The 27,337-nt window shown below is 40.3% G+C and overlaps 1 protein-coding gene and 1 long non-coding RNA gene across 12 annotated transcripts in view; one reads left to right on the top strand and one right to left on the bottom strand.

Moving 5' to 3' along the window:
- B3galt1 (beta-1,3-galactosyltransferase 1) overlaps positions 1-22,954 on the top strand; it is a 561,105-nt gene extending 538,151 nt beyond the window's left edge. For 9 of the 11 annotated variants that reach the window (XM_055600190.1, XM_055600191.1, XM_055600197.1 and 6 more), the window contains one exon: positions 17,989-22,954. In XM_055600190.1, coding sequence (XP_055456165.1) covers positions 18,216-19,196 — 981 coding nt within the window. In that variant the 5' untranslated portion in view covers positions 17,989-18,215 and the 3' untranslated portion in view covers positions 19,197-22,954. Of the gene's footprint in view, positions 1-12,464; positions 12,527-17,988 lie in introns of those variants that run through there. The other 2 variants (XM_055600198.1, XM_055600199.1) reach the window with 2 other exon arrangements.
- LOC129671328 (uncharacterized) lies at positions 13,421-19,062 on the bottom strand. Its single transcript, XR_008719337.1, has 3 exons — positions 18,989-19,062; positions 15,129-15,198; positions 13,421-13,677 (listed from the first exon to the last, which is right to left on the bottom strand). It is a non-coding gene; the product is annotated as an uncharacterized LOC129671328 (long non-coding RNA).
- Positions 22,955-27,337: the final 4,383 nt, after the last annotated feature.

Below are 27,337 nucleotides of genomic sequence, written 5' to 3'. Positions count from 1 at the left end.
CTCTGTGCGCCACTTTAAAGTAGACCACGTGCCTCACAATTAACCTGTAATTTATACTCTCTAATCTCATTTCATGTTAAAGCAGTAGAGAGAATTCCATGTTGTATGGGACTCTTAATTGCAGACAACAAAACCCACCTTTTTTTGACTAAGAAGAAAGGGATATCTTAAAAGAGGTTGGCGCCCATGAACCTTTGCAAGGATGCAACGTGGTTTTGGCAAATAAGCAACCAGGACAGCATGGCCATGAGCAATGCAGCCCTCGATACTGGGTGATTCTTCAGAGCTAGCTTGGACAGCTCACTGCTGCCATGGCTAGCACTGCTGTTCCAAGAGAGCCAGGCACCTTTGTCAGTCTTTGTGTTTTCTAGGTGATGCACCAGCCGTAAAGTAGACATCCTCTGGTGTTGTTGACTTCTGCATCTGAGTCTTACCCACAGGTGTCTCTTGGCTGGAAACTAGGGTAGGTCTCTCTAGTGCTAAGGAAGCCTTAGGAAGTTAAGTTGTAAGTTTTAGCTTCTTTTACATTGGCCAGGAAGAAAAGCTAAAGTGGGATTGGAATAGGAGATGAATTAGCCATGCTACCAGATCCTCTAAAGAGTTTCTTAGCCATGGCCAAACAGCTATTAAATGATAGCACCTTAGATGCCAAACTGTATGGTCTTCCCGAGAGAAAAGAATGCCTGTCATGATGGATATCTCATTTGGCCTTTGTAGCTCAGTTGACATATACTTTAGGATAAGCTACTTTCTCCTCTTCTAGAATTACATACACTCCTAACATCATTCCTGATCTGGCTACAAAAAATTATCTTAATACTGTGATAAGAGCAGCCCAGTGAATGAAGAGTTCATAAGATGTAGTCTTCATCCCTCACCTGATTCTCATTAAAAATCCCAACTATCATAGCTGTGTGGTTCATTCTTGTAATCCCAGCACTAAGGATGTAGCAGCAAGAGGCCCAGGAGTTCCAGTCAACTTCATCTGTGCTACATGAGACCCTACCTTAAAAAAAATAAATAGATAAATCTGACAAGCCGGGCTAACCTTTGAAAGCAGTAACCCAAGAGACAAGATGAGAGTCAGACAACTGTTTTGAAATTTTGTAATTTTTCCTACCTCTCATATTTCCACAGATAAGGAAAAGAAGAAAAAAAATAATCTGACTACCATATAAAAGATAAAATACACAGAGACTGAAAAGATGGTTCGGAGGTTAAGAGCTTTTGGTTGCTCTTCCAAAGGACCCAGGTTCAATTCTCAGCTCCCACCCAGTGGCTAGCAACCATCTGTTACTCTGGTTCTAGGTATCCAATGCCCACTGCGTGCATGTGGTGCTCAGACACATACACTCTCACACACAAAATAAAACACTTTTAAAAGATAAAATCAATGCTATGCTGTGATGATCCACATGTTACTGATTAATAGCCTGAACTCAAGCCCAGGTGTAATCATTCTGTAGCTGTGTGAGGCTGAAGGCACACTGTTTACTTCTCAGAACTAAGTGTTCCTAATCTTCTTATCTGTTCTGTCTCTGTTTCACATGAGGTCTCACTCTTTAGCCCAGGCTACCCAGAAGCTAGTGACACTCCTGCAGTCTCAAGTGCTAGGAGAGTAGGTATATTAGTCAGCGTTCTCTTAAAAAGAGATAGACTATATATCATATATTTATTATTATATATTTATTACATATTATGCATATATGTTATAGAATATGTTTTAATCTAACATACACATACAAGATGGGATCAGGGTAGTCAAACAATAGCTCTCACCAAAGAAATGCCAAGTATCTGATAATTGCTCAGTCCATAGGACTGAATGACTGAGCAGTCCTAGTCCAGTATTGGAGGCTACATGACTCCTGGAGAGCTGCCGGTCTCCAGTCTGTTGGAAAGGTGAGGCAGTTGGATGTAGCTTCAGTGCAGGAGGTACAGGCGTGAGCTACTATACCACAAGATTAGGTATGCTGTTTGAAAGGACTTTGTATAGTGCTAGGAAACTGGTGAGTATTAATTAAAGAGAAATATCATTTAACTTAACAAAAATCTAAATGTCATAAGGTTGATTTAAAAACTCTTAAAAAATTATTTGCAGTAGACTTCTACTCAGCCATGAGGAAAGAAAGGAAAACGAGGTACTTTTCCCTTTAGTTTCTCATGAATGTTTGTATGGTCCTCTTGTTTAAAATGAAAGAAATTACTATTTCCCTTACTACTGACCTGATTCAAATTGTACTTGGACCTTTTCTAATTTCTCCTTCTACAAGACCTTCACACTATCTGATGAACTTTCAAATCGTGTGCAAAGAAATGAAAGGCAAATAACTTAAAAGTTCCTAGAAAAATACCACTTGTACCATCTGCCCAGTACATTGTGAGGAAAAAAAAGACTAATAAAATGAAGTCTTTAAATAAAAAATAGCCTCAGAATTTCACAGAACGTCATCTCTAATGGGCCAAGAAAATGTGCTTTAAATGGGACTTTTTACAGCATCCAGAGTTTTTGGAACAGCCTGCCATCCTCAAATGTAAAGAAAAGTAAAACCTGTATCTGTGTATGTGCAGGAGTTGCACCGAATCCTGTTTTAGCCTTGGGTTGTCATGAGCAAAACCTGCACCATCTACTTGTTCAGTTTGTCCCTGACATACATTCACCATTCCAAAAACACTGGATTTTAGCGCCCATGATGTGACATATATTTCCAACAAGAACAAAGCACACAGAAAACAGAAGAAAACCTTCTCCTTTTAGTACACACACACCTTTGTGTCCAGAGGAAGAGGACGCTGCTGAGAATGAGAAAGGGTGTGACTGGCACTGATCTGAGTGTCACCTCTTCACTTGCCTGGGAATGAGCATCAGAGCCTTGATTTTAACCCATGCTGATGACAATGGAACAAAGGCAAAATCCTGTCTTGAAGAATTAGAGGAAAATAAAGGAGGAGAGTTGGGACAGTCTGGGAATAGCACTTAACAGCAGAAAGGAAAGTTCTGGGAATACCACCCAGCCAACAGACTTCAAGAGCCACAGAGGTGAGGCATTGGGGCAAAGTAGAAAAAAGCATGCCTTTGGGGACCATGCACGGAGAGGACCTAAAACCCTGGCTCAGATGTTAGCTCTTAGACTCAGTCTCCAAGTGGAATCCCTAATAAGGGGAGCAGGGGCTTTCTCTGGCATGAACTCAGTGACAGGCTCTCTTATCACCTCCCCTTGAGGGGTGTCACCTTACCAGGCCACAGAGGAAGACAATGCAACCAGTCCTGATGAGATCCAATAGGCTAGGGTCAAATAGAATGAGAAGAGGACCTCCCCTGTCAGTGGACTAGGGAAAGGATATAGGGGGAGAAGAGGAGGAATAGGTGAGATTGGGAGGAGACAAGGAAGGGGGACACAGCCAGAATACAATTTGAATAAATTGTAATAAATGATTTAAAAGAAAAAGAAAAAAGAAAGAAACCAAGAAAGGAAGAATGTCAAGCATGGGAGGTGATGGGAGGTGATGCCAGGCCAGGAGCAGATAGTAGTTGTGCATTTGCAATTCTAAGTAAAGAAGCTTATGTAAACAGAGACATAAGAACTACAAATAGGAATACATTCTTTAAGGACATTTCAAAGCAAATACAAGTGGCAGGATTTCTGATTAGGGAGAATTAATGATATTTTTAGAACCAAGAGATATTTTGAGGTGAGAAAATTCTAAGATTTCATGACAGACCTACAATCTTAATTTCTGTGAATTATTGATTCTGTGCTTTATCCAGGAAACTAGATGTCCACAAGTCTCTCTGATCATGAAACTTCAACCCCTGAACATTCTAAAGCCCAGGTGTGAGGAGAGAGATAATCGGTAATTATAGAATACAGAACGAGAAATGATAAACAAAAGAGAATTGGTAAGAAAGGGACCGAGAGAGTTTAAAATTGCAGTCTCTGTTCATGGAATCCCAGCTAGATCAGAAACAGGAAACCTAAAACACAAGTAAGGGCGATTTAGACATGACAGTGATGAGTTTAAGCACAAGAAAGATTTAAAAAAAAAAAAAAATTCCGAGTCTCTAAGCGTAGGTGGAATACAAATATTTTGTAGAAAGTCAAACAAAAAAGTAATAATAATAATAAGAGAAGGGAGTACATAGATATGGAAACCTATGTAGAAGGTAATATCCGCTGCAGAGGAAGATGAGCCGATGTTCAGTGATTAGCGTGTGCGGCGTGAAGCTGAGGGCAGGCAGGATGAGGACAGTAGAAAAGTGTCCGTGATGACAAGATAATCACTAAACAAGCAAGCAAACAACAACAAAAACACTAGTTACATTTTGCACAGCACAAACCTGCTAAGAGAATCAGGCCCAGAGTTTAGAAGGAAAACAGTATGTCTGAGTAGGTATTCTGTTAAACATGCCTGTCTGCCACATCGCTCTGGTTTTCATTTGTAAGAATTCCTAGAATCCTTCTTACTGTTTCCAGTACCAAAAGTTCATAGTTCTCTGGGGTAGTTGACTGAAGGATGATATACCTTGAAGTGTTGCGTTCTAGATAGGTTCCATCTCAAACTTAGCAAGCTACAAAGAAAAAGCACAAAGTTACATTTTATATAAATGTTCTTAAAATTCTGAAAATAATCATGGTATAGCTACTTCAGGATGTTTTAGTATATTTCAAGTGTTAATTATGGCTACATATATGCTATTTAGAAGGATGAATTTGTGGGCTTTCAGTATTCTAAAATTATGTATGGAAAAAAGTCTAAAACTCTGTCACACACTACTAATAATAAATAATCATGATGACATTTCCTCTAGCTAATATGCCCCCTTTATTACATAATTGCAAGATCTTTTTATAGAAATATTATAAAATGAAATTAAGGCTTCTTATGGAAAGAGTCAACTGCAGGTGCCAAGTTTTACTTTTTACTTTTGAGAAACAGCCAAGTAAGAAAACTTTTTTTTGGTACCAATTATTCAAGATACATTGGCTGGTAAAATTCTACATAAAATGTGCATTTGTGTGTGTGTGTGTGTGTGTGTGTGTGTGTGTGTGTGTGTGTGTGTACATGTGTGAGATGCAGTCAGAAGCCACAGGTAGCATGGGGTATCTTCCCCATGACATCCACCTTAGTTTTTGAAACAGGGTCTCTTACTGAACCTAGAGCTCCAGGTTTGGCTAAGCTGCCTATCAAGCTCTTAGGATCTACCTGGCATTGCTTTCCCCACCCCCAGAACTGGGATTACCAACTCAGGTTGCAGCATTCAGCATTTTTATGGATGCTGGGGGACCTGAACTCAGATCCCCATGTTTATACAACAAGCGTTTTATTCACTGAGGCATTGCCACAACCATGAACATTTTATAGGCAAAGGATTTCTGTCTTTTTCTTCATCATGTTTGAAATAGTAATGAAAATGTGTTCTTGTAGCAAAAATCAGCTTATACAAGATTTTACAACAAGCTATCTCATTGAACCCTACAATGACCTCATAAAGCATGATTGCACATTATTATTCTCATGTGACAGATGAAGAAATGTAAGCATAGATTTGCCGACTTCAAAACTGATGACCAGAATTCTAGAAGCTGAATCTAGGTCTTTCCCCATCATAAGATTAAATGCCTACAGAATCCTTCCCCCTGACAGCAGCTCCATTCAATTATGTTGAGCTATTATGATTTCTAGTAAATTGTTCCATAAAGAAATACTTCAATTAGGAAACAAATGGGAAGAAAATTAAAACTTATAAATTCTCTTCTGGATGTTATCAGTTGCTATATAGCACTGCTCTCATTATTTTTCAAATAGGACCCAAAGTAACACCACCCTTCTGTAGTGAGCTAAGAAATATCTCCCTAGACAGTGTATATTTTCCATATAGTAAGCACAATAGCATTTTACTGATTTATAAACACAACTATTTATATCAGCCTCCAGCCCTCCCCCCAAGTAAGGGACCAAATGAGCACTATTTGCTGTTCATATTAGTTGGATGTCTTTCCTCTCATCTTCTTCCACCGTTCTCATAAAAACTGGTGGCGAACTCTTTTCTACATAGGCCCACCAAGTGACCAAGCTTCCAGGTGTCCCTGACTAAATAGGCAGTTGCCCTGCCTGCTTCCAAAAGCATGTCTTCCACAAAGCAGCTAGGACACAGTATCTGTGACTGCAAAGAAAGCAAAGCATTTATTTAAGATAATGAGATCTTCTCGTTTTCATTTTTTCCCCTGAGAGGATTGTGATGATATTTAAAAAATAAAATACTTCTCCGAATTCTAGAACTAGGGCAGCACGTTGATTTGGAGAAAGCTATAATCCTCCTCTCTAATTTGAAGTGCGCATTCCCTGCTGCCGAGAAACAGATTCGGGTTGCAAGAGCTCTGAGCCCACACAAAGATGTCCTCGCCCTGACCACTCCTCTCCCAGGTTGCCCCCATTCTTCTAAAGGCAGGGATTTATAAAAACCTTTGCTATAAATGTCAAAGTATATTAAACTATAAAGGAGAAAGGTCCAAATCTTTTCTTTTTTTTCCCACTATGTGGAGGAAAGTGATTCCAACTGCCAAGCCCTGTTGAATAACACTTTTCGCTTTAGGCTATTTCCTTATTGTACACGATCGACTAAGTAAGTTCAATCCTAGGGCCTCTCTGAAAAGATTCATAATTAAACTTTTAAAGGGAACAAATTAACTCTTAGCCTGTCAGCAGCAGAGGAGTCAGAGCTTTCGCTCCTGCCAGCATCCAGGGATTTTTCTCAGGCAAGGGTGTGGCTCCTTTCCCTGTAGGAGGCTGGCTAAAAGAAGCCAGCATGCTGTGAGAGATAATCAGTCACCAGGTTGGATAGCATAATGGGTTATGAAACTCTTCCTTCAAGGACTATTATCTAGTGGTAATAGTGTTTTATTTCTTCCTCTCCTGTGCTTATTTACAGCATAATTACAAAAGTGAGAGAGAAGGAGAGAGCCAAGCGTGAATATAACCATATGCCAGATTAATGCAGCCTGCTAGAAGCCCCACCTGTGGAGATCATTTGTCAGCTCTGTTGCAGACTGAGCTGCATTTCACCACAGAATGAAGGTGCTTTGATTTCACACAAACACCTCTTCTTTCTCAGAAAAGTTTGGGGGTTCTTTTGGTTTTGTTTTTTGTTTGTTTTGGTTTAGTTTGGTTTTGGTTTTTTGTTTTGTTTTGTTTTGTCCTAGTCAGTATTGTGACACAGGACACAAGCAGCATTCCCAAGCAGTCAGTCCTTCCCTCCCTCCCTTCTTCCCTTATGTTTTAGGTTTCCTGTCTTGCCTAGCTTTTAGTGCGTTTCTTTTCTCAAATGCTTTATCTCTCCTTTCATTTTGTAAAGCGCCATACGCGTGTCTCTATGTTAAAGTACTTTTTCCAGTAGCATGCACTCATGTTCACATTTAAAAAGTTGATGGTTTGAGATGGGATGGGAGAATTGTTATTATCCAGAAACCAAGCTAGTGTCCTTGGAAATGTGGGTTTAGGAAATGAGCCACAGTCCTGTCTTATCTTTGTCAGCAAATGGGACTCTTTCAAGACTCCGTAGAAAAAAAAAAAAAAGCTAGTGGAGTTAGTGTGTGTAAAAGATCACTTCAGACTGTGGTCATATGGTCCTACGGTGGCCTGACCTTACTCTTTCCAGTTTAAAAATAAACTAAATTTTCTGATCCTTTTCACAGTTGGGTTTCATTCTTCCTTGAATGCTAATTATGAATTTTTCACCCTTTGAAATCTTGAAAATTAAATGTGCAGGGGGGAGGCGCGTGTGGCAGAGCATCTCATCTTCCTGCTAACCAGAAAGAAGGAAAAACGTTAAACTGGGACCCAAGGAAGACGCGTGGACTCTTAGGTCCCCATAGCCCCTAATGTAATTTTATTTGGCACAGTCTTCATGGTTGTGGTTTAGGTAACATAGATCAATATGGTGGCCCTAACCTAATATGGTGATGTTCCTGTAGAAGGAAAGGAATATGTGGCACAAAGATACAAATATAGATAACACTACATGCAGATGAAAGCAGAAATCAGGCTGACATGCCTACAAGCCAAGGAGTGGTGATGGGGAGATGTGAGTAAAGTTACAGAAGTCAGAGGACAGTCAGTGGAATAGATTCTCCCTTGTGATTCTATGAATCATCTCAGTGTCTGTTGTGATGCCTCCCTCTTCGTCTCATCTCTTTCCAGCTTTCAGTTAATTTGGCTAAGGGTTTGCCAGTCTCATTAAATTTCTCAAGACAAAACAAAACACAGTTCTTTATTTCATTGATTCATAGACACACACACACAAACACACATATGTATGTATATGTATACATATATTCTGTCTGTTTCAATTTCATTGAGTTTAGCCCTGAGTTAATGTCTTTCTGTTTACTCCTTTAGGGGAATTATATCTTCTTGTTCTAGAGGTTTCAGGTGTATCAATAACTTATTAATATGAGGTCTCTCCAGAATTTTTTAGTTGTTATTCTTTTATTATTTATTTGTTTGTTTTGTTTATTATGTAGGCACTTAGTGGTATGAACTTGCTTCTTAGAACTGCCTTCATGGCATCCCATAAGTTTGGATATGTTGTGTTTTAAATTTTATTTAGTTCTAAATTTCCTCCTTTATTTATTTTTGGGCCCATTTTTCATTCAATAGTAACTTGTTTCCATGAATTGTATACTTTCTGCTATCGCTGCTGTTGTTAATATTCATGGAGATCTGATATGATGCAGGGTGTTTTTTCAATTTTCTTATATCTGTTGAGACATGCTTTGTGTTCTAGTTAGTGATCAACTTCAGAGAAAGTTCTTTGGCCTGCTGAGAAGAAAGCAGATTCTTTGGTGTTTGGATGGGATATTCAGGAGATGTGTGCGATGTCCTGTTGACTTACGATGCTGTTTAAAACCCATGTATCTGTGTTTACTTTTTGTCGGGATCATCTGGTGAAAGTGGAGTACTAAAGTCACTCACCGTCACTGTGTGAGTGTCAATATGTGTATTTGGCTATATTCGTGTTTCTTTTATGAACCTGGTTACCCTTGTGTTCAGTGTCTAATTTTTTAGAATTTTAGTATTTTCTTGGTTGGTTTTTCCTTTAATGAGTACTTAGTGTCCACCCTTATCTCTTCTGATTAATTTTGCCTTGAAGTATAGTTTGTCTGATATTAAAACAGCTATAGCCGCTTGCTTCTTGGATCCTTTGAGAATCTTGAATCCTTGCTTGGAATGCCCTTTTCCATCTTTTTTCCCCTATGATAATGTCTATTCTTGATGATGGCTGGTGAGTTTCTTGGATGCAGCAAAAAGATAGATCCTGTGTTTTAAATCCAATCTGTTAGTCTGAATTGGAGAATTGATACCATTAATAGTGAAAGCTATCTATGATCAGTGTTTATTTATTCCTGCTATTTTATTGTTATGGTGTGGGGTTTACCCCTCTTTGAGAGTCTGTTCTGTGGTTGTTTATTCCTGTGTCTTCTGGGGTGCAATTAACCTCTTCAGACTGAAGCTTTCTTTTTAGTGTCCATTGTAGAGCTGGGTTGGTGGACAGATATTGCTTAAGTTTGGTTTTATTATAGAATGTTTTTATTTCTCTATAAGTTGTGTTTGACAGTTTTGCTCAGTCTGCGTTGGCATCTGTGATCTTCCAGGGTTTGTAGAACACACATACAGGACCTCTGTCTTCCAGAGTCTCTATTGAAGTTAGGAGTTATTTTAGTGGGCCTGCCTTTGTAGGTAACTTGGTCTTTTTCTCTTGAAGATTTTAATATCCTTGTTTTATTATGTTTGCTGTTTTGATTAATATGTGTCCAGAGGATTTTACTTTCTGATCATATCTATTTGTTTTTCTGTATTATTCTTGTACTTTGATAGGCACCTTCTAGTTAATTGAGGTTGGGGGATTATTCTGCTACAATGTTGTTAAAAATATTTTCTATTCCTGTGACATGGGTTTATTCTCATTCCTCTATTCCTGTATTCCATAGGCTTGGTCTTCCAATAGTGTCTCAGATCTTCTGAATGTGTCTGCCTGGAGTGTTTTCAGATTTAATATTTTCTTTGACTGAGGGATCCAATTCTTCGACCATGTCTTCAAAATCTGAAATCCTTTTTGCCACGTCTTACAAACTGTTGGTTAAGCTTACCTCCGAGGTTTTTATTTTACATCCTGAGGTTCTCTTCCCAGCTTTATATCGTTTTGAGTCATCTTCAGTGTTTCTATTTCTACTTTTGTGTCTTGAAATGTTTTCATTATTTCATTCAAATATTTTTGTTTCATGTTCTTCATTAAAGCATTTGTTCATACCCTCTTTAAGGTTCTCGAACATAGCAATATGATGCTATTTTGATTTCTTTGTCTTGCACTACAGCTAAATCACATTTCTGAGGTCCTATTGCAGCATAGTGACTAGCTTCTGGGGTGTGTGTATTGTCTTGGCTGTTCGTGTCTGTGTTCCATTGTTTGGTTGCTCTTGTCCATTCTGGATCGTAGGCATGTGTGGTGGCTATGGGGTACCTGGTAAAGAATGCTTTTGTGTCAGTGGCTGACACAAAGGAATAAAGATGGGCTAGGAGGAAAAGCTTTAAAGGACAGGAAGAAAGAGATAGGGGACTGAGGTATACACCAAGAGGTCCCTAGGGAGTGGAAGTAGGATGAGAGGAGGGACTCCTTCAGGCAGGCTGCCACAGGACTAAGAGTCTGGAAAGACAAGAATGGAGGACAAGAGTGATAGTAAAAAATGTCTATCTATATGCAACCTATTGTGGCCATTGGGGATTCCTGCTAGAATGTATTTCTGCAGGTTTAAGGGTGGCACAATGGTAGAAGAGAAGGCTGAGAGAGTCTTCCAGAAAGAGCTAAGGGTACCCTAGGTCTGTACCAAGTGGCATTGTCCCCAGGGAAAAGACGTAGGGTAGGAGGAGGGGTTCCTACAGGTGCTACAATAGAGTAAAGAATAAATATGGAAAGAGAGAGATGAAAGAGCTAATGGGACCTGGGTTGGTACCCAGAGGCACAGTCCCCAGGAAAAGGAAGAAGGGTGAGAGAGAAAGTACTTCTGTAAGGAAGACTAAGTCTGGAGAGATTAAAATGGCAGGAGATGAAAGATCACCTGCCTACATCCCAGCCAGTGTGGCTGCTGAGGGTCCCTGGTGGAAAGTGTTTCTGCAAATTGGCAGCTGTCACAAAGGAATGGAAATGGCCTGTCAGTGAGGACTGAGAGGGTCAGTGGTAAAGAACGAAGAGGATCCTGCTACTAAGGCTCTTAACAGATTACTTGGCACTCACCTGCCTTGGTGAAGGACTGTTTTCATTGTCTAATATTTCTAATACTTTCAACACCTGAAAAGACATATAGAGTAGCTTTTTGGGCATCCATTAGCCTAGTTAAGGCAAACAAAACAATTAGACATTACCCTGCCTGCCCCATGATGGACATGAACACACAAGTAAGCAGAACTCTTTAGTTACCCTGACCACTCTCTACTAGAATTTCCCTCTGGTCAAATAAGAGGATACTTTTTAGACAGCTTAGGGGTTTAAAAAATTAATTTATTCAAAATATCAGACAATCCACCATGCCCTTTCTAAAAGAAACATGTGCTACTTACATTGAAAATCCTGCCCCATTAACTCCCTGAAAGGTGGAGGTGGGTGTTTACTGGAGAGCTCTCTGAATGGGCTCATCAGCAGTAGCGTGAGGCCACTGGAGGGAACATCTTTCAAATGTTCTAGTTGAATGTTCCTATTGGAGGGATGCATATTTAACAGATGACAAGTTAATGTGTCTTCAGTATCTTGAAGTTGTGCTAAAAGTGCTAAAAGGTATGATAAATGTTATGTGTGCCACTTTCTGTTTTACTAACATATTAATTTGCCCATTAAACGAGATTCTAAAAACTGTTGTCCAGCTCACCAGAAGATTCTGCTATGTGAAGTCAGTATTGCCCTTAACTTCTGGCTCTGCTTTTCCTTTTGACTTTGTAATGGGTCTCTGACTTTGAGTTTTTGAGGACGAAAAGAAATGTTTTCCAAACACCTCTATTGGCTTTTCGCAAACCCAGAAGGACCAACCAAAACCTGAGACAAACTCTATATTCTTAAAAGAACCAATCGATCTCCATGCTCAGGGTCCCAAGCCATGAGCACTAAGCTGTCAAAATCTTCCCATCTGCTGAAGTTTAGCTAAACCCTTCCCTCAGAAACAAACAATCTGGCAATGGTTGTGAAGACCTCTGACACATGGAGAGGTAAACAGGCTGTTATTTTTTGCTCGTAATTTGTATTTAAGGCCACGGAGACAAAGATAATCCAAATTACAACATAGCATTACGCAAACAGTAAATGAGAACATGACTGGCCAGTTGCCAACCACATCCTCTGGCATCCATGAGGTTAATCTTTAGAGGTCTGTGCATCATGTGACTTGGTCTCATCTTTAGTCACAGTACTTCCTGACCCAGAGGCATATCTTTGTGTGGCCACCCAAGAACTCAAGAACTCGGTTTTGTTTTCCCTTTAGCTGTAAGTGCACATTCCTGCCGCTCTTCAGATTCCACGCTGTCTCCCCTTCGTATTTCACATTCTTTGGTTTATGTGTGCTAATCGCTAATCGAGTCATTGCTAACTTGCATTTAGTATTGATCCGGGATGTGCTGCTGTACCTATCTTCCCACTTCTGGTGAAATACAAGTTCAATAGAAACAGTGGTTCGCTCTGCTCCGTGTGTGCATGGCCTTCAGGACTTCAGCGAAATGCAATGCGAAATGTTTTGAAATCCTTCAACTATTGGTGTTTCCTCACCCCCCTCACTGGCAAAATGCTAATGTGTGTGTGGTTGTCGTTTGGTTGGTTGGTTGGTTTTAGCAGTGAGCATGTTCCACTAATCAAAGGTCCCCACGGCATTGACTCAGTGCAGTGCGTGGCGTGCCAAGATGAAGCATGTACTGTCCTGGTGTCCACGTTTTTCTCTCATTTTCATGCCTTTTGCATACACTGTATGCTCTGACTAGAATCCCCCAGCTCCTTCCAGATAATTCCTACTTGTGTTTCACATTCCAGTTCAGCTCACTTGACATGAAAAACCAATGAGCCACAAAGAGATACCAGCATAGACTAGGGTGGCATTTCCATCCACCACAAGGACTGTTATCCCAACAGGCCACAGGCCACTGGAGAGCGGCCAGTGGCCAGCTGAGTGCTCTGGCCACGATCTTGAGGTACTTAACACATCTGAGTTTCCCTTCTCTCACCTGCAAAGTGGGGGAAGACACGCCTTTCTTGAAACACTGTAAGTAACGGTACTCTATGAAGCGGAATAGAACGCCAGACATAACAGCATAACGCACGACACCTATTCTGATGTATATGCAGTTTATTGTTTTATTTTATATTTATTTCATATGTATGTGTCTTTTGCCTGCATGTATCTTGTATGCATCCGTTGCATGCTTGGTTGCAGAGGCCAGAGAGTTAATAGGATTCCATGGAGTCACCGTCCGTCGGTTGTGGGCTGCCATGTGGATCCTGAGAATCAAACTGGGTCCTCTGAAAGAGCAGCCAGTGCTCTTAACACTGCTGAGGCTTCTCTCCAGCCTCTTGGTATATGCATTTTAAAACAAGAGATAATGAGCTGGGTGTGGTGGTGCATTTCTGTGGTCGCAGCATTCCGGAGGCTGAGAAAGAGGGTCACTAGTTCAAGGCCAGCCTAGGCTATGTAGCAAGATCTTGTCTCAAAACTCAAAATAATAGTAATTTGTAGCCACTGGTATGAAAACTAAAAGTAATAATGCTAAAATTTATCATGTGCATTAGCTGTTTAGGTAAGACTGCTCATTATTTTGTGGAGAGTATCTGTAAGTATAAAAGCCTTCTTCACACTCTCATTTATCTCTCTTATATTTCTAAACTCTGAATGTACCTGCATTTACACAAACCTTTGGTCCAGACCAAAATCTCTATGAAAGATGTCCTAAAACAAATTCTCACTCATTTAGGACATAGAACATTAAGAAAAAGAAATCCTTAATATAGAAAAATGGATGGGTGTAGAAATCAGTGGCCAGGATCTGGGAAAGTAAAATCCTCCCTCCTAGTATTAGAATACACAGATAAGTAAGTGGCTTCTCAGCTCAGAAAGGTTACTGGATGCTGCCTATAGGACCACTGCATCTCTCTATAGACACACCTCTTACCACCTTCATCAGTAACTACCCAGTCCTTTATCTTTACATAACCATTTACGGTCTCTTGTGCAATCATGTTTTTTGAATATTTCTTTCTTTCTTTTCTGTGCAAGCACAATCTAGGTAATCCCGAGCTGTGTTTGAAGCTTCAATTTAGCTCATCTTTTTTTTCTCTGACTTACAGGCTCCATTCATTGTCCCATCGCTGCTTGACTAAGGATGGGTAGAAAATGGGGCCCACCTTGTAGCATGTGTGAATGATGGACTCTGGAATGTCTCTGTGTCTAGTCTACTATACTGTGCCTTTTCCCCAAATACTCTTTTCTTCAGCCTATGCCCGTGTGCTCCAAAAGCTTCATGTTGAAATTATTTTAATTGCTTGCTTGAAACTTAGCCCCTTAGTACAGCAGGTCCCAGGACAAGGTTTGGGTCCTAGTTGTCCTTTCTCAATACTCTGTAGCAAAGAGGGTTACAAGTATTTGGTTAATTCTTAGATTCATGGTTGGTGAACTCACAAATGAACCAAATGAACGAACAAATTTTAAATGAAGACAGCTGTGAAGTGGAGGATAGTAATTTGCCTCTGTAGGGACAGTAAAACAGGAGATCAAATAACTACAGAAATCCTCCATTACTTGTCTGATTAATCTCCCCCAACGATAACCTGATTCTGCACCAAATTGCTTCAGAGTTCCTTAACAGCTAAGTAATAGTTGGCTCCCAATTTAGTAGGAAAATATACAAAGGATAAGGACAGAAGGATGATAAAGGTATTCTTAAAGAATAGAAGATACAAGATGAGATCATGGGAAAGCTTGGTTTCCAGTAACATCATGATACTCATTCACCAGCCTTTGAGGCTAAAATGAAGTCAATATCTGTATATTCCAAGTTGGAAAGGCCCTTCTCTACTACTAGTTTTCCTCAGTTCCTTTTCTTACCTCTAAACCAGCAGTTCTCAACCTTCTTAAAGCTACTACCCTTCAACACAATTCCTTGGCTTGTGGTAACCTGCAAATGAAAAAAAAAAAAAAAAAAAAAAGATTGTTGCTACTTCATAACTGTAATTTTGCTACAGTTATGGATCACAGCGTAAATATCTGGTAGACAGGACCTGATAGGTGACTTCTTTGGAGGGATCATGATCCACAGGTTGAAAACCACTTCCTCCGAAATATCAAAACTTCCTCATTTTCGTGAAGCCATGTATCATGACCTTCTTGCTATTAGCTTTAGTGTACCTCAAAGCAGAAATGTTCTCCAGGAACCTAGGAATACTGGATTATATGTTATGGAGTTCTCACTGGATGGAGGCCTGACTATGCAAAAGTCATGTGGCTTGAAATCACCCTACTATTCACTTAAAACAGCAACCAAAAAATGAATTATTGCTGGTGTGATTGTTAGCTCTCAGCTCAGACAAGAGTATGGGTTTTATCTCTGCTGTTGCTTATTTTGTATTTTTGTGTTTCGTTTTCATTCTTGAACTTAGAAATATGATTTTTCCATTCATGATCCTGGTTAAATTCTTCTGACATGTCTATTTAAGCACAAATCTAGTTGGCTTTCTGTTGCTGTGATAGATACCATGACCGAAAGCAACTGGGAGAGCTGGTTTTACAGAGTGAAATCCACCCTTGAGAGAGACCAAGGCAGGAGCCTGGCGGCAGGAGCTGAAGTGGAGACCACAGAGAAAGGCTGCTCACTTGCTTTCTCTGCTTGTTTGATTGTACAACCAAGAACTATCATCTGGTGGTTCCCGCCCACAATACACTGGCCCCTCCCACATCTTCACTGGCACCAACAGGCCAGTCTGATGGGCAATTTTTCAGTTGAGGTTTTTGTTTCCCAGGTGATTTTAATTAATGTCAGGTTAGCGAAAACTAACTACAATTGTCTCTCTAGGAGACTCTGCCTCTGCCTTCCAGGGCTATTGAATTCTGCTCTAACTAGGAAGGAAGAATTTTTTATGTTAATGGACATATTTTTGACTGGGATAAGTTTATAAGCTCTAAAAAACAATGACACTTTTAGAAAGCATCAGTGTTTCAAAGAACAACTTCATTAGAAGACCAGTTTGTCTTCTTTCATATCTTCATTGAATCTGTGGCTGTTAAGCTTACTTGTTTCTCTCCTTATACCCATCAACATGTAGAGCCATGTCAGTAAAATAAATTAATGAATGCATAAACAAAAATTCTTTAACGTCCAGCATCATTTCCTGGAAGAGATAGATAGGGACATTGAAAACTGGAAATCCCATTCCATTTAAAACCCTGAAATCAACCAGGTTGGGTAGTTGGCAGCTTCTGTGTTTTGGTCACTTTCCTGTAACGGTAACCAAAGTACTTCAGAGAACAACATACAAAGAAGAAAGATTTATTTTGTTTGATAGTTCCGGATGTTTGGCTTAATATTTCTTGGCTTCTTTCTCAGTCTGGACTCCCCTTGGTCCCTGAGACCACAGTTGAAAGAACTCAGACAAGCCATGCAGAGCCCGGTGTAGAGGTACAGAAGAGCAGAGCACAGTCTGAAGACAGAGTGGATGGTGGTCAGAGGAACCATTGTATCAGTCTACGTTTTAAGAAGGGCTTATACCCTTTCTAACGTCTCTAGAACACACAGCTCTACCAGAGGGACCTTGTCCTAGGGATTCAATGAGTTGGTGGAACAACTGGATTGACTCTTAATGGAGCAGGCAATGATCTTCTTTGCTCTTACGAGAAAGTACAATGCAGTATGCGCAAGGTTTAGGATTCCTGGAGCCAGGCTTAGTTATCTACAAATGACATGCCAGGCCACTTCCCAAGGCAAGTCTCCTCCCATCCTGATCCTGAGAGCTATGACTCAGATACTGTTCTTCTGATCAGTTACTAGAGTCCCGAAACTCCAGTCTTTGTTTTGTAGGCTGTTGATTATGAGGGAGAGGTCTAGCTCAGTGTCCCTGAAACCTTCTAGTGCCTAAGTAGACACCTAACAGTGAGGAAGAAGGGCATGGTGGAGGGGGAATGCAGAAGTGGAAGCTGCTCACTTCCTGGAAGAAGGATGCAGGCAATAAGGAAGGGATCAGAGATCAGGTGTATGTTCAATGCTATGACTTTTAGGACCCCTTTCCTCCAGCTATGTCCCACCTTTCAAGGACCAAACTTTAAGTAAATGAGTGTCTTGGGGCAGTACTTTATACCCAGCCATAACAAGGAGTATGAGTATTTCCTGAAGCCTTGGAGAAAGCAGAATTACACAGTAAGAGCTATGCCCACTGCCAGGTCAGGAACAGGCAGTAATTCTTCCTAAGTGTGAGCTAAGTAAGCACAGCACCAGGAAAGGTTTGTGGGCATTGATCAACACATTTTCAAATGGGAAACTGGAGAAAGCAAAGTTAAGAGTTGTTTGTTTGTTAAAAGCTCAAATTAAAAGCTCAAAGCTGGAGAAATGAAAGAGACCTGAACTGTGTGTACACTTGTCTGAAACATTTTAAGCTAAAAAGCAACCAACTGCACGGACAGCCTGTTCTCAATATGGAGATCCTGTTTAGAAAATTACTGACATTAGTTTTACTCCCCAGTCACCTAGAGCTCATGGTCAATGTATTCATGTACTGAATATCAATATTCATAAACAATTTCTGTTCACAGAGAGGAGAAGCTAGGTTATGTGTGGGGCTTCTCGGAGCTTATGAAAATGAGTGACCGTGTTTATTTTAGTCATCACTGGCAATTCTTACACCATTATTGTGTTTATTCAAAAATTTGAAAATGGCTAAGTAAACTGGAATAAAACTATGCTTTATTGATTTTGCAGATTTCTGAGGAAGATTTCTGAGGCATGGACCTTCCATCAGGTTTGGAAGAACGTAAAGTGAATATGCCGATGCCACAGAACAGATAAGGTCCTGGGACACCGCCAACTAACTCCTCTCTGGCAGAATATCTAGATTGCTGAGTAATATGCTGCCTTTGCGAGAGGACAAGAAACTAGTGACCAAAACGTGTGTTCTTCAGTATTTGGACTAGACGTGTCTCAAGACAATGGCTTCAAAGGTCTCGTGCCTATATGTATTGACCGTTGTGTGCTGGGCCAGCGCTCTCTGGTACTTGAGCATTACGAGACCTACTTCATCCTACACTGGCTCGAAGCCATTCAGTCACCTAACAGTTGCCAGGAAGAACTTCACCTTTGGCAACATAAGAACTCGACCTATAAACCCACATTCTTTCGAATTTCTTATAAATGAGCCCAACAAATGTGAGAAGAACATCCCCTTCCTTGTGATCCTCATTAGCACCACACACAAGGAATTTGATGCCCGCCAGGCAATCCGGGAGACGTGGGGGGATGAGAACAACTTCAAAGGGATCAAGATAGCCACGCTTTTCCTCCTGGGCAAAAATGCCGATCCTGTTCTGAACCAGATGGTGGAACAAGAGAGCCAGATATTCCACGACATCATCGTAGAGGACTTCATTGACTCCTACCACAACCTCACCCTCAAAACCTTAATGGGGATGAGATGGGTTGCCACTTTCTGTTCAAAAGCCAAGTATGTCATGAAAACAGACAGTGACATTTTTGTGAACATGGACAACCTTATTTATAAACTCCTGAAACCCTCTACCAAGCCGAGAAGAAGGTATTTTACTGGTTATGTCATCAATGGTGGGCCGATCCGGGACGTCCGCAGTAAATGGTATATGCCCAGGGACTTGTACCCTGACAGCAACTACCCTCCATTCTGTTCGGGGACTGGCTATATCTTTTCTGCTGATGTGGCTGAACTCATTTACAAGACCTCACTCCATACCAGGCTGCTTCATCTTGAAGATGTGTATGTGGGACTGTGTCTTCGTAAGCTAGGCATACATCCTTTCCAGAACAGTGGCTTCAATCATTGGAAAATGGCGTACAGTTTGTGCAGGTACCGTCGCGTCATCACAGTCCACCAGATCTCCCCGGAAGAAATGCACCGAATCTGGAATGACATGTCAAGCAAGAAGCATCTCAGATGTTAAGATTTTTAGTCAATGTAAATAAGTTTCTTTTCTAAGATGTGGGGACTAAGGTGTTGGTATTTTGCAGGGGTCACCCAGGGAACATGAAGTGATAAGGGGGTTTTGTAAAGTTTTTGCTTCCTGTTTCCAGCTTCTTTCTTGGATGAGTAATTTACAAATACTGACTTGGTCATAGAAACAGTGAGTAAGTTAGAAGGGCCAGATTTCATTCTCAGGTCCCAAGACATTGCCATTTATCTAAAAGGGTGACTTTCGATAACTGCTAGAATTCATACACTGTGCATCTGGTCAGCAAATAGAAACTCACAGTGAGGTTTTCATACCATCTCCTCAAAAGTAAGTAGTAACTCTATTTTAAAAACAAGAATAAGCCAGAAAAGATACACAGTCAGAAAGACACACTGGGTGTGAATATCAGTGCTGTGTGCTCTTGTCCAGTTGCATTTTTACATATGTTGCGATGGAATGCAAACAGAATGAGAGATTCTACCAATAAGTGATTTTATTCCTGGTAGAGAGACTGTGATGAAATAGATGGGAATTTAAACTTGAGAATCAATTATTCTGTATGTATAGAAAACACCTCAGCCTGTACTTCCAAGGATTAAATCTGGTCAGCAGGTGAGGTATACATAAAATGCTACTTTAAGTAAAAAAATAAACTTTTTCTTTTTTCAGAACAAAGATTACATGATGCCACCAAGGAGACTGCCAAAATGTAGTACTCTCACCTGCTTCCTTCCATATAATGCCTCTAAGTGCATTTCACAGTCCTGGGATCAGGCAGGTGTATGTCTCCAGGTGTAGAAATCAAGTTGGTGGAAGGCCGGGAAGCAATACACAACAATTGAGAAAGCGAATCTAGGTATCCGATCTAATTAGCATAAGCTTAGCAATAGTGCCCACTGCCCCTCTCACGGATTTGGGAAACTCTTTAACGCCTACTAGTATCACTGAAAGATGTTGCCCTGCTACCAATGAACATAATACTCTTAACATCCACAGCATTCGAGTACCTTTAGCAACAAAGCTGTTTTGAGATGTTCCGGAGGTTCTGTGGCTGAGATCCATGGGAAGGAAGAACGGGGACGCCTGAGTTCAGATCCCACTGACGCCACAAACGTATATGGACCACATGAACAGGCATCTCATTTTTGACGTACTTCTGTATGCTCATTTGTAAAATGGCTAAAAAGAAACATCTACCTCACAGATACTGTGAGAGCAAATGACATTTGCTAAATAAACATATTGAGATCTTTAGTTTAAAAGGTGCTATGTAATGCCATGTATCACGCATTGTGCTAAATGCTAAAGTGATTACAGTGATTGTAAAGACGGTCATCCGCTATGGTAACATCATCCTGATATAACAATTTACCAAAATAAAGATTGACTGTGAAATATCAGTGTACCTAATTCTTCCAAGACTTTCGATGTTTCCTTGCCTCTAAGTTAGTTGACTGGGGAAGCTTCGATTTCTCTGCCATGTTTCCGGTTTTGGTGACAAATGTGTCACCTCAGTGTGTTGCCTTGGTATCCCAGGATGTTTAAAGCAAGAGCATCTGCTTTGCTTTGGGGAGGAGCTTTGCATATGCTTTGCAAAATGCATCCTGACAACTTAAATTTTAGGAATTGAACATTTGCCCTGAATTCTTAAAAATCTTTAGGACAAGTAGAGCTAATCTCCATCAGAAGTTAGATAAGCCCTCAGCAAACCTCCCTGTTGTACATGTACCATTCCATAGGGAACTCATTGTTGTCATGCAAGGAAAGCCCCACAGCTGAAGGAGTTGTTTCCTTTATCTATTTCATTTGTGTAATGACCTCTGGAGTACCCCCCTAGAAGCGGATAGCAATAGGGAGACAAAGAAATAAAATGGAATCCCACAATCATATAACCTCTTGCTAGGAAACACTAGATCTCTCATTAGCCCTAAATTACTAAATGATACAGGACTTCCCAGCCTTTAAAATTATGATTTCTATTATTATTATTATTATTATTATTATTATTATTATTATTATTGAGTAGTGTCAAACGGCTTGGGAAGAGATGAAGCAGGACAAGGTGAGCTGCTCTCTCACCATCCGGCCTCAGCTGCTGTGAGCTCCAGTCGCTGGGAAAGTCTCCTCATGCCCTCATGCCCTCATGCCTCATTTGCCTCCCACTTGCACAGTTGAACACAGTCTCTGTCTCCCACAATGGCCTTGCATCTGCCCCATGCTCAGCCAAGCCACTTCTCATGCCAAGAATCTCACATTACAATAGCCGTGTATGTACATCTATGAACTGCTTTATATGTATGTGTGGAATATGCATAGAGCCCTAATCTTGAAAAGGAGAAAAAAGAAAAAAACAGAAAATCATATGTCTTAAAGGACTGTTTCTTAACCTTTTTATGCTACACAGTGCCCGTATGACAAACATGTAAATAGACACCGAAGATTACATGTACATATTTTAAAAGTGATTTTTTTTGTCACCTCAATTGTATGTACAGCTAAAATCTGCTTGACATGTAACATTTTCCTCTGCATGGAACTTGATGAGGCAAGGCCATTTGTCCAGTATTTCAATAGCCTTAAGCATGTTCGCTCTTTGTTTTTCTGGATGTTCAAAAAAAAAAAATGTTTAACTTGTCAAGGAAAAAGCTCTAATTGTTCTTACTTCTGTTAATTCTATGACAAGAAACTGGTCAAATTATTGTTGTGGTTTTTATTAAGCCATTCCTACCATTTCCTTAAGAAAAAAAAATTCACAATGATGCCAGTGCTTTGGGGCTGGGGGTGTGACTGAGCGGTAAAGCACTCCCCTAGCATGCAAAGGGCTCTGGGTTCAGTCCTCAGCGCTGCAATAATATTGTACCAGAAGTCATTCAAATAATTTTTCTAAACACTGTCTGATTCCCCATTATTTCTCTATTATGTACTAGATAACATCAGTATGTACAATCTTGAAAGTGTCTTAGTGTATTGCTTTGAGGAAAAATGCTTTCTCTTTGGTGCGTCATTTATGTGGCTTTGTGTCCTCTTGGAGCAGTTTCAATATACAACAACGTACTTTTAAATAACCAGATTCAAAAACATGAAGAGCGTTTTTTATTTGAATTGAATACGGAAGAACAAAACCCCTTCTGTGATAAGTTACGGAGGGGAAACAAACTCTTTACAGAGAAGTCAAGGAAGGAGTTTTTCAATCAAATTTCTTCTAACAAAAGACAATGGAATATTTATGTACAGTGTGTGGAATTCATTTTCTACCTTTCCTAATATGTGGCTTCAATGCGGGAAATTGATTGTATCATTTCTGTAAAGGTGAAAATACTTTTTATAAGCAAGAAGTAACTTGTGAATGAAAGGAGCAATTCATTAGAAACGCTTGATGATAATTGACATTTAGGTATATTGTTATATATGAATGACTGTATTTATGTATTTATTTGTTCAAAATTGTACATACGGTTTTGCCAAAAGTAACTGTGTGTTAAAGTGCACTCTCTGGGTTTGTATTTAGGGTTACATGGGTTGCCAATCAAGCTGCTAATCAGAATACTATTTTTTTGTATCAGTGTTACAACATGTGACAAATAGATAACGCTGTCTTTTTGTTCATTTTCTTTACCCTCCTCTTGAAATGTAAACTGTCGATTGAAAGCACGCTGCTGGTGTACAGGCCCATCTGTCTAGGGGAAGATCATGGTTTCATAAAGCTGATTTTTTAAACTCCTGGGACAAATAAACAAAAGAAGAACTGGTACCATTTTTCTGCTTCTTTGGAATGGCTCTCTTTGAGGAGATGTGGTTGTTGATACCACCTACTCTAAACTTCCTGACAATTTCAACACTAAGCAATGGTTGCAACAACTCAGAGCTTGTCCATAACAGCACGAAGCAAATAGTGCAAAACTTGCAGACTTTGGGTCCAATAAACAAGCCCTGGGCTACCGGGGGTTTAGGAGACATCGTTCTCACCTGCTTCTCACTGGCTTCAGGGAAGTATTTCCACTATCCAATGAAGTGTGTGTGCTGACAAGGCTAATACATTCTACCTTCAGAGGAACACGCTGTTTAGCACCTGCTTAGCAAGCCAGGGCACATTAAGTCTAAGGCTTAATATCATTTAATGTTCTGTCCACATACCTGCTTTGGAATATTCACATACAGTTTTATGAACATAAAAGTTATTCTGACATTCTATAGCACATGCAAGGAGATGCTGACTCCTGGCTGCTAACCGTAAGCAAACCTGGAGCTATTTAAAAAGTGAAGGGGTTTTATATAATTCTTTATTTTGATACAGCTAAACAGCTCTTCACGTCCTAAAGATGTAAATTTGGGTTTAGCTCCTCCCCCCACTATACCTCCACAAAAGGAAAGTAGGTAAACAACAAACAAACAAACAAAAACATAAAATGTGCGGTTTTCTACTCCATGTGACTTTATGAGAGAGCCAACATCAACAGCAAAATTCTCAGAATCTTGTGCCAGATTAGAGAAATCCTATTCATCTGTGGATACAGCAGAGATGCAAATTCTGTAGCCGTGCCACTAGATACAGCTCGGCAGTTCATTTTAGGAAGAACTTCCGGTGACCCAGACACACGCTGAAGTAGAGAGCACAGATCTAAAGCAGAGACTGTCATGCCCACAGTCTAGGAACTACATGCAGCCCACTTTCCATGAGCTAAGAAGGATTTCATAACAAATAGGTGGGCCGTTTCATTGAACTCGGTCTACATAGTGTATTATTCCCACAGTAGGAAGTCTATTTGTTCCGGTAGTTGATGTATGCTAAAAAATAAAAGCCACTGCCCTATTATATTTTGAATTTCATCAATCCGAAAAGCATGCGATGTTACTTTCTGCCTTGTTTTAAGTGCTTTCACATAGATAGATAGATAGATAGATAGATAGATAGATAGATAGATAGATAGATAGATAGATAGATATACAGTTTCGTGTCTTAACCTGCAAGTTTGAAATATGTGTGTGCTGGCCCTTTATCAAAAAAGCTTGCAAACTTTGATCTAGAGAGATAGAGAAACCCTGTAAAAGGTGTTAGCCACAAAATCTCTACAGTTATAAATAAGAAATCACATGGATCAAGTATGCTAATATTGTCTCCCCACGTAGCCACAGAAATGACAATCTGGTCAGGATGGTGAGTGGTGTTGAAAACCAACAGCTGCATGTATTTTTAAGATAGTTCCTTTTCTCTCTCTGAGCGATTTTTAAAAATTACAAAGCTTGATTTTAATTATAACAATTACCCACAGTTTAATTAATATATTGCTTAAAGATGTGTGGGTATCAGACCAAAGAGGGTGGGTTTCAAATAGCTTGATTGTCATAATTACAAGCATTCTGTTTGCTCATTTACTTAATTGATTGTCATAGATTTCCAGATGAATTCACACCACTGGAAGAGAATTGGATGCATTTCTAAAAGAGAAAGAGAAAAAAAAGAACAGAGGTGGGGCTATTTAGAAAAAAAAAAAAAAACAAAAAAACAAAACAAACACGTAATCCGTACGAGCATGAAAAATTGCCCTTGATAACATCTCCTTACCTTTTTGCTGGTTAAAGCGAGCATTTTTTTTTAAACGTAAAACATATCCATTTTAAATGCGTTATTGATTCAACACATATCTAATCGCAGTGACTCCACCATGTCTGAGCCATGCTTGCCCATTTCATTTGCCTTCTGGAATCCATTAGTTTAACATCTGAAGTCAGTGATTTGTTAGGCCTCTTTCAATGACCTCAGTCCTCACCTGAGGAGAACATGGCATAAGAGGTGATCTATTCTCTCTCTGAGTGTTTACTCAGCAATGATCGCTGGACAGGGCAGGCCTGGAAGAGTTACCTGAAGTGGGGGGTTACCTGGAGTGGGGACACCGATAGTGAACACTGCTTTTCAGGGATGATATCAGCGAGCATGAGGTGAGGGAGAGAAACCCTAGAGAATTTCTGCAATATCTTAAAATCCACTCAGTCTTAACTGCAGCCCTGTGCAGTGGGCGCTGCTATCTCTGCTTGGCAGATGGGGCAGCAGTGAGCAGAGAATTTTGTAACTCAAAGAGTGAACTCAAAGGTCTCTAGCTTCAAAGTCCATGCTCATTGATGAAATGGGGGAGGACGGGACAGAACAACAAACAAAGATAAAGAAAACACTCTGAAGGTAACATTTAAGCAACATGTAAGTGAAGGATTCGGGAACATTAAATCATTGATTTGATTCTGTCTGTGTCTGGGGAATGAGAAGGATCCAGACTCCATGACCACACTAACTTGGGTAAGCCCGTGTCACTAGGAAGTTAAATGGAGCTTCTAGCCCTCAGAGCTCACACGTTTCAGCAGAGGGAATGGAGGATCTGTAAGTCCGATTATATATTTTCCCCTGTAGAAGCAAAGGGTTCCCTGGAGAGACATTCATTACATGGCTCCTTAAGAGGACAAGTTGTCTGCACTCTGGGCCTATCTCCACGTCTGCACCCTGCCTCAGACCACACTGAGTGTGGCTCCTCTGTGTCTATTTTTGCTGTTCTTCTATGGTTTCTGTAATGTGTGTTAGTTCCCATTTCCTTTAGGGAAACAGCAACAACTTTACAACTGCAAACCTCTGCCACAGAAGCATCTGGGTTAACTTGGAAAGCATTACACCTGTGATAATGACACCTCCTCCCCTTCCAGGACACAGACCACAACCAACATGGGTGTGAGAACAACTGGATGAGGGAGTGAGAGATTCTGAGACTGCCCTCTGCCTGGCCGCTACCCTGGGAATCTTACTAAAATGATGAGCGGTGGTTCTGAGGCGCAACCCAACATTCTGACTTTGTTCCATGCTCTCAGAGCATGTAAACAGCTGGGACAAGAGACAAGCCAGAGGAACAGGCTCAGGGCATCTACTGCAATTACTATGACTAAATGGCCAAACACTGGGAATCTGATTTTCTGTCAGAGCTCACATCCGTGGAAACCTCTATTACAATGAACTTGGATCCTAGTAGAAAGGCCTGAACCCCTGCTTTAGAATCTAGAAATAACCTAGGTCACATAGAGCCATAAATATTTTTTTCAACTAAAACAAAATGCATGGTTTGAGATGATTTAATGTGCACTTTCCAGTTAAAGGTATAAAAGGAGGAAGAGAAAATGACTCACTAAAGGATGGGTTATTAAGGCGTGGAATTTTCAAAAGCAAGCCTGGGTATGGATCAGAAGACAGAGGGCTAAGAGCAGAAAACAGTGACTCAGGGTGACACAGGGGCCTTACACCAGGGATCAGAAAACAGCAATGGTCCTCTGCCTTTGTGGAAAGCAGCCACACCATGAATTCAATCCACTTTCACACCATTCTATTCCAAATAAGAATAGAAGTGTTCCCCAAAGTTAGACACTAATCTGTGCTTTTTTTCTGAGGAAGTAATAGTATCCAATCATAGTTTCCCTCATAGCAGTTTGACTTTTTGCTTGTGTTCCCTTTACTTTGCTTCTGAGATCCATACCAAGACCACGGCATCCCTTTGCTGATCGTATGCACTGAAGATCGTGTCTGAGAAATTCCTCAGACGACATGCCTAATATTAGAAATGGAGGTTGTTATTGGATACTTTTCTCGTCATGATGAAAGGTTACTGCTGCCCAAATAACCCCCTTTGAAAGGATAGCCTTGAAGTGAAATAATGAAACTCACATTAGATTCTGACAAACTTCATGGTTCTGAAACAGTTTCACTCGAGAAACTTGTCATCCTGTATCTGTCACCTGGCTAGTATCCTTGGGCAGAGTGTTGATGGACATCTCTGGAGGCATCTCCATCCAGTCAACTTCACTCAGAAATATTTCTTGGAGATGAATGAGGGGCCGGATGCAGGGTTAACAATGAGCAATACACATTCACAAACTTGCTGGGCAATATTCTTTTGAAAGTTCAGGTTCACTTGGAATAATATTTAAGATCAGAATGTTTCTTCAAATTCCTAATCCACGGATGCCTTCTTGAGTGGTGCTTTGTGCTAAGAGACTTGTGATCCATACTAGACACAGCTGTGAAGAGTGAACATCCCCTGGTATAAGTACTCACTGGCTCTCCTTTCTCCTGTTTAGAGAGCTCCTGACTTTCTTTGGAATGG

The sequence above is a fragment of the Psammomys obesus genome, unplaced genomic scaffold (genome assembly GCF_907164565.1).
Source record: "Psammomys obesus unplaced genomic scaffold, mPsaObe1.curated_primary_1811, whole genome shotgun sequence".
NCBI classification, from domain to species: Eukaryota; Metazoa; Chordata; class Mammalia; order Rodentia; family Muridae; genus Psammomys; species Psammomys obesus.
The sequence above is the reverse complement of the archived record's forward strand: the minus strand, read 5'-3'. Positions and strand labels throughout refer to the sequence as shown.